The sequence below is a fragment of the Bison bison genome, unplaced genomic scaffold, assembly GCF_000754665.1.
Source record: "Bison bison bison isolate TAMUID 2011002044 unplaced genomic scaffold, Bison_UMD1.0 scf7180017864484, whole genome shotgun sequence".
In the NCBI taxonomy this organism is placed as follows: domain Eukaryota; kingdom Metazoa; phylum Chordata; class Mammalia; order Artiodactyla; family Bovidae; genus Bison; species Bison bison.
Window position 1 is genome coordinate 136591 of NW_011495044.1, and position 7293 is coordinate 143883.

Below are 7293 nucleotides of genomic sequence, written 5' to 3' on the forward strand. Positions count from 1 at the left end.
GGATGAGAATTAGCTAGTCTCGACTAGACTCTACTCTCCAGGCCTAGAACAGTGCCTGGTGCATGGTATGCACTCGGTATTTGTTGAAAGAACAAACATAAAAACCGAGTGAAAATGAAAGTGAAAGTCACTCAGTCATGTCCAACTCTTTGCGACCCCATGGATTATAAAGTCCATGGAATTCTCCAGGCCAGAATACTGGAGTGGGTAGCCTTTCCCTCTGCCAGGGGATCTTCCCAACCCAGGGATCGAACCCAGGTATCCCACATTGCAGGTGGATTCTTTACCAGCTGAGCCACAAGTAAGTGATGTTTAATTCATAATTTTTAGAACTTAAAAGGCTGCATATACCATTGGTGCCTTGCTATAAACATATTAATATAAAAACAAACACCCCAAAATTAACACAACCTGGAGATCAGTTATAAGATACTATTCAGGCAATAGTTGGGCAGGGTTAGGTTGGCCAACTTCACTTTTTTTAAATTGAAGCACAGTTGCTTTCAGAATTGTATTGTTTTCAGCTGTAGTGTAGTGATTCACCATCTTCACATTTTTTAGAATGGTTTTATTTTTCTAAAAACAGCTGCCAGAAAAATGTGAACCTCTTTGATTAAAATCAGAAATTTGGTATTATATATAAACGAAACTGTGTGGGTGAGATTTTCAAGAATCTCAAACCCAGTGTGCTAAGTTGGCAGTGAGTAATTTTACTAAGAACTCTTTTCTCCACATATTCTGTATGATTTTCATTGTGAAAAAGTGACCCTCAAAACAACTCAAAAGCTCATATGTAAGTTCCTCATTCTCTAGACACTTACTCCAATAAATCTGGGGCAGACCAACCTCACAAACTCTAGAGGTTTTACTCACTTGCTGCCATGTCAGCTTCAGCCTCTCATACTGCTCCTTGCCATCTTCTGAGCAATCAGAACAGGTAAACCTAAAAAAATTATCGCCCTTAAGGTAACTGAGCTGTTCCCTCAGCTGACCTAGGAGGAAAACAAAAAGATACATCACTAGAACAAAGTAACCAAAGGTTTAATCAGTTTACCAACCATTTTCCAAGTTTCCCAGGCCGTCTTCCATTTTTCTTTCAGCCAACCCAAGTCGGAAGGTTATTCTTCTACTATCAAGTGCATGCCCAGTAAGATAGATCCGTGGTTCCCTGACTTTCAGAAGACATTGAGAAGACAGGTACGGTTATCCTCACTGGCTGTTCCAACTGTTAACATTCCTGACTCCTACAAGAGGTCTCCTTACATACCCTTTAAGAAATATCTGAGCTCCCACTGTGCCATTTGGCTAGGAACTGGGAACAGGATGCCCAGGGCAGATGCGCTGAGCGCCCTCAGAGGCTTATAGCTGCTGCGAGGGGCACAGGGCGGGCAAGCAGGTAACAGCACCACAGCTGCTCTCCATCCTGTGTATCAGAACCACCCAATAAGCTGTTTGTTTTAATATCCCTGGGCTTGTCCCACACACAGTTAATCAACCTCTAGATGTAGGGCATTTTCTGAAGTTCCCCAGGAGATGCTGAAGCTCTGGGGAACATGAAGACCCCTGGAGTGGAATGTGATGTGCTCAGTAGGGCAACGTGAGGGCACATAAAAGAGATGCCAATCTACACTAGGAAGACAGGAGAGCTGGAAAAAGTGGGGGCACTGGGGCCTGAAGGATGCTTAGAATTGGCAGGTGTAAAAAGGTGCTGGGGGTGTAGGGAGGATAGAGGCTGCAAAGACACACGTTCCACAAAGGAAATTCACATGTGCAAAGTCCCAGGGAAAAGAAAGACCTGCTCGTGGAGAATGAAAATGTCACCCTGGCTACAGAGCTCTGCGGGGATTATCTGTGGGGAGAGGAGGACATGAAGGAGAGGCTGGAGCAGTTGCAGGTGCCCAGCAGGAAGGGCGGTTTACAGTGAGGACAGGAGAGAGCCACCCAGCCATCCAGAACCCTGGATCTACAAGCAGAGACAGCTCAAGAGCAAAAACTAGCTAGTGCACATGTGCGTGCCTGTGCGCACGCATACTTGTATGTGCTCAGTCGTGTCCAACTCTTTGTGACCTCATGGACTATAGCCCCGTCAGGCTCCTCTTTCCGTGGTATTTTCCAGGCAAGATAACTAGAATGGGCTGCCATTTCCTACTCCAGGGGATCTACTTGACCTAGGGATTAAACCCATGTCTCCTGCAGTGGCAGGTGGATTCTTTACTCCTGAGCCACCTGGGAAGCCCCCAAAACTAGCTTATAGGTAGTAAATTTTAGGTTTGCTTTCTGTGAAAATGGTGTTACTTTATTAAATAGTAATTAGGAATCTGAACAGCTGAATCCATCTTAAAAACATCTCCACATACCAGAAAATGACCCAGTTCACAACAAAAAATACACATACACACATATATCTAAATTTCTCTGACTTGGTTACAGGTTCCAGCACACAGAGTACTCCTCCAATACATGTGTCTTTACCAGTCTCCATCTAACGGGAAAGCCCTGCTTCGGTAACTGCCCTGATGCCTGGCAAAGGACCTCCTGGGGTGTGTGTGCGCATCTACTAGCAGATCTACCAGCAGATCAAGGAAGCCAGCAAGAAGAAAACACTAGAAACAGGCACAACACATTTCTAATCTGCTAATTCCTTATATCAGCAAACTATCGCAGCTGTTTTCCATGTAGGTTAAATATTACCTGAGTTATAAGTCTGAACTTCAGCTCTATGCTGGGCCTAGAATTTGGTTGCAAATCCACAATAATGTGACCCTGATAGAAAAATGCAGCTGATTCTTTAAGTCACACAGAATTTCTAATTTTTACTGGGTGGCAATCAAGAACGTTAATTTAACAAAGTGACAGAGGTTGGCAGTCATATTTATTAGGACAAATATGTCTATGTTTTATATAAGCCTGCAGTTAAGCAACTAAACTAGTAATAAATCAAAGAGTTATCTTTTTATTTAGATCTACTTCACATTCCTGTTTCTTTCACAGGTTAGGATAACACATCTTCCCACAGGAACTGACAGAGCAAAGGAAAGGAGAAGCTCCTTACTGGCTGGGATCCACTTCTGGCACTTGTCGCAGAAGTAGGACAGCTGCTCCTCCATCCACGACACATCCCCTTCGTCACTGTTGAGGGAGTCCCCGCTATGGTCGTGAGACAAGTCCACAGATGCCTGGTCCTCCGACTCCACGATCAACAGGGTCTCCCCCTCCACCTCCCCCTCCTCCAGTCCCTCCGAGGTTGATGTTCTCGTGGCTTCATCGTCGTGCCGACTAATCAAACCGCTCAGGTGGATGCTACCCTCCATCCCTCCCGGCTCACAGGGTCAGGGTTCTCAGGAACAACTCCAATCCTTGGACACCTCTACGCAGACACAAGGGGCTCTAAAGACATTATTTAGAATATATGAGCCATTGTCTTTTTTCTGATCAAGTTTAAAAGGACAGTGAGTAAAAAAGATTTCACTAAGCTGTTCTCCATCAACACACACATTGAATGCTGTCTCTTTCATCAATACTTCACACACACTTCAAGTCACGTTTCTTGAGATCCCTTTGCCAACACCATTTTCTCTCTTTCTGCTTCAAGTTGCTCAGTCAGAAGAATCTGCTCTCCCAAAAGACGAATATTTTCTTTTTTCCGATTCTGCCTTTCAATGTCTCTGATCACTCCATCATGAAGCCTCTAAAAATGTAAGAAACAGATTTCAGTAAAACTGGAACAGGTAGTTCCCATCCTTGTATCATTCAAATCTAAAACACAGTTTAGATACAGTTAAAACTTTTAGATTCCAACTACCCAATTACTATTTTAATTTACTGTATGCTGCTGTTGCTAAGTCGCTTCAGCCGTGTCCGACTCTGTGCGACCCCATAGACGGCCTCCTACCAGGCTCCTCTGTCCCCGGGATTCTCCAGACAAGAACACTGGAGTGGGTTGCCATTTCCTTCTCCAATGCATGAAAATGAAAAATGAAAGTGAAGTCGCTCAGTCGTGTCCGACTCTTAGCGACCTTGTGGACTGCAGCCTACCAGGCTCCTCCGTCCATGGGATTTTCCAGGCAAGAGTACTGAAGTGGGGTGCCATTGCCTTCTCCCAATTTACTGTATAAATGTAATAAAGAAACCATAAAATTAACTTGGTAGACTGTCATAGTATTATTACAGACTTCTTATTGTCTTTTAGGGAAGTCCACATCATTTAATACAAATATGGTAAATAACAATTAAAAATTAAAAACTGGGGCTTCCCTGGTGGTCTAGTGGGTAAGAATCCTCCTGCCAATGCAGGGGACACAGATTTGATCCCTGCTTCTGCTGGGAAGATTCCCCATGCTTCAGGGCAACATTAAGCCTGTGTACCACTATTTAGCGGATGTGCCTCAACACCCTCAAGTCTGTACTCCACCACAGTAAAAAGCCTGAGCACTGCAACCTGCAACAAAGAGTAGCCTCCACACCCTGAAATCAGAGAAAGCCCAAGCACAGCAACAATGACTCAACAGCCAAAAATAAATCTCTTTTTAAAAAAAGAAAGAAAAACTGCCACTGTGCTGAATTTTAGAAGTTTAGTTGATATATGATACTTTAAAAATTTGAGAGCAATGGAAAAAAATAAAACAAATGAAAAACAACAAACGAAAAAGAAACAGAAGCAAAAAAGAGAGCTAAATAAAAATTTGAGGAGGGAATTCCCTGGCGGTCCAGTGGTTAAGAATCTCCGCTTCCACTGGTTGGGGAACAAAGACCCTGCAGGCCACCTATGTCCCCTGCCCCCCAAAAAAAACCTTGATGAGAGTTAAAGTAACTGTGAACTACATTCCTATTAGCAATTGTCCTAGCTGAATAATAAATATCATAGAAAAAAAGTACTAAAATTTGAACACAGTTTAAGAATGCGAGAAAGTAAAGAACGTGGCTTGTTCTGTTACATAAACAGAATAAGTAAAAATTACACAGAATTACCATCAATTACCTAATGGGCAGAGAAGGGGAAAAAAAGAAAGCTATCAGCAGAGGAAAAACAAAGGCCCACCAATGGCAATTACTTTCACAAACACTAATGACAGAAGGTTCCAGAACATGAATGTGGCATCTAAGATGACTTCCTGAAGCATCAATCCAGTCATTATTAATAACAAACATTTTATAGTTTACAGGTCATTAAATACTCTCCTAACAGTGGCCTGTGAGGCAGAATAATGGGGGCAGGGCATGGGACCTGGGTAAATGTTTTTTTGTTTTTGTTTTTTTAATTTTAAACCAGACCTCTTTCAAATAAACTACAAGGTAAGTATCTCCATCTGCAAGGCTAGCTTGCAATTCATCAACAAGCACCAAGTTACAGATCTGTTTGTTTTTGGTTTTTAAATTTACTATTATGTCTACTTTAACAACTCACCAAGTACCTCGGTGCTGGCCCTCCTCCAGGCCTGGAGCTTCAGTGCTCATCATCAGGGAGCTAAGAAATTTAAGAGTCCTGGGACTGATACACAACTGAAACCCATCTGTCTTGAACCCTGCGCCCTTGGCCAGATCTCCAGACAGAATCGGAAGCTCTCATTCTACTCTTCCCTCCCCAGCTCCTGTCCTGTGGGCCTCCTGTCAGGACACATTGACACACCCCACCCAACCCCTGAAGCCCACACCTTCCACACCTGCTTTAAGGTCCTCCCTTCCTTTCTCAGACTTTGGCACATGGCTTAGGTTCTTGTTCTCCATCCATCATTTGCTAGTTTCCCCCCCAAGTTTCAAGATCTGTGCCAACTGCCTGGCACACCCTTCCTGGGACTTCCAGTTGACAACTGTGCTGACCACCCAGACCTCTTCATTACCATAACTCTTATACCTGGAACCCAGCTCCTGGTGCAGTTCTTACTCCTCGGGTAGTACTGCCAGTTTTGCTGGCTTCCTGTGAGGATGAGTGCTCCGTACAGTGCCTGGTATGTGGTAGACAGTCAGGAAACAACGGGGGACCACGCCAACCACTGATTTATTTCTTGCTTCCCTGAACCTTCCAACACACCCAACCATGTCAAATCACATGTCCTCCTCTTTCCCAGGAAGTAAGCCACATGAATGACTGGACGGATAACAAACACAAGTTATTCTGGTCAACCTTCACCTCTAACTTACAAATATCTAAACCTTTCACTTTTCGCATTCTAACAGCAGTTCTCAACTCTGGCTGCATGTTAGAACCCCTGGGTCGCTTTTAAAACATACTTAAGCAGGATCCACACCCGCAAGAGATTCTGATTTGACAGGTCTGGAGCAGGACCCAGGCGGTTTCACGGTATTTAATTAAAAAAAAAAAACTTCCCAGGAATACTGGCACTTGTAGCTGGGGGTCAGAACCAAGCTTGAGCCCAGCCTTACTCTACACTCGGAAAAACCCCTGCTCCCTGACCTCAGAGTTACATCCGCTACAGCATTCTCAACCCCCTTGTCAAATTTCCTCCCATCACCATCTTTTCCTTCTTAGAGAAGGAAGCCTCCTGCCTCTGTTCGGAAAGCTATCCCCTTAGCTGTGTTAGTTGCTCAGTCGTGCCGGAGTCTTCGCGACCCTATGGACTGTAGCCCCCCAGGCTCCTCTGTTCATGGAAATTCTCCAGGCCAGAGTACCCGAGCGGGTTGCCATGTCCTCCTCCAGGGGATCTTCCCCACCCAGGGATGGAACCCAGGTCTCCCGCATTGCAGGCACATTCTTTACCCTCTGAGCCACCAGGGAAGTCCCTTAGAGCCCTACTTTAAGCCCAAATCTCTCATCTCCTCCATGTCCTGTCATCGTTAATCATTCCATTCCCTCCGCTAAATCCCTGTACCACCGTCGGCCTCGTCTGCCGATTTCCAGAGAGTGGAACAGGACAGAGGCCTCGCCGGCAGCATCTCCGCACCACCAGCACACGCACCGACTCCCCCCCGCCCCCATTGCCTGTGCCCACCCGGGGCGACCCAGGCTCCGCCGCCCCGAGCCACTCCCCTCGCTCGACCCTCAGACCCACGACCAGGTGCTCTTCCTCTTCTTTCTTCCCTACGAGCTCGGGGCCAAGGCTTGCGCCCGGGGGTCACGCTGACCGATTGGGAAACGGAAGACCCGAGAACTGAGAGACACAGCGCAGACGGTCAGTCTCCCGCGCTCCGACCCCGGCGGGCCCGGGGGCCGGGGTGGGGGGCGTCTCGGAGCCCAGTGTACCCGGGGACTCCCCCCTCACCCCCAGGACCGTTCCTCCCAAGGAGAAGGGGGTCCCCCGGCCCCGGAGAAGGGAGGAAAGGCGAGGAAAAGAGGCA

The 7293-nt window shown here is 46.1% G+C and overlaps 2 protein-coding genes across 3 annotated transcripts in view; both read right to left on the reverse strand.

Annotated features, from left to right (window-relative positions):
- The window catches only part of CSRP2BP (CSRP2 binding protein), a 26447-nt gene extending 22675 nt beyond the window's left edge, over positions 1-3772 (reverse strand). The window contains exons 1-2 of one of the 2 annotated variants that reach the window (XM_010862578.1): positions 3053-3772; positions 874-992 (exon numbers count right to left, since the gene is read on the reverse strand). In XM_010862578.1, coding sequence (XP_010860880.1) covers positions 874-992; positions 3053-3311 — 378 coding nt within the window. In that variant the 5' untranslated portion in view covers positions 3312-3772. The remainder of the gene's footprint in view (positions 1-873; positions 993-3052) is intronic. The other variant, XM_010862580.1, reaches the window with a different exon arrangement.
- The window catches only part of PET117 (PET117 homolog (S. cerevisiae)), a 5285-nt gene continuing 1508 nt past the window's right edge, over positions 3517-7293 (reverse strand). Inside the window, exons 3-4 of the mRNA XM_010862790.1 lie at positions 6828-7056; positions 3517-3688 (exon numbers count right to left, since the gene is read on the reverse strand). Of these exons, the coding sequence (XP_010861092.1) occupies positions 3539-3688; positions 6828-7056 (379 nt within the window). The 3' untranslated portion in view covers positions 3517-3538. The remainder of the gene's footprint in view (positions 3689-6827; positions 7057-7293) is intronic.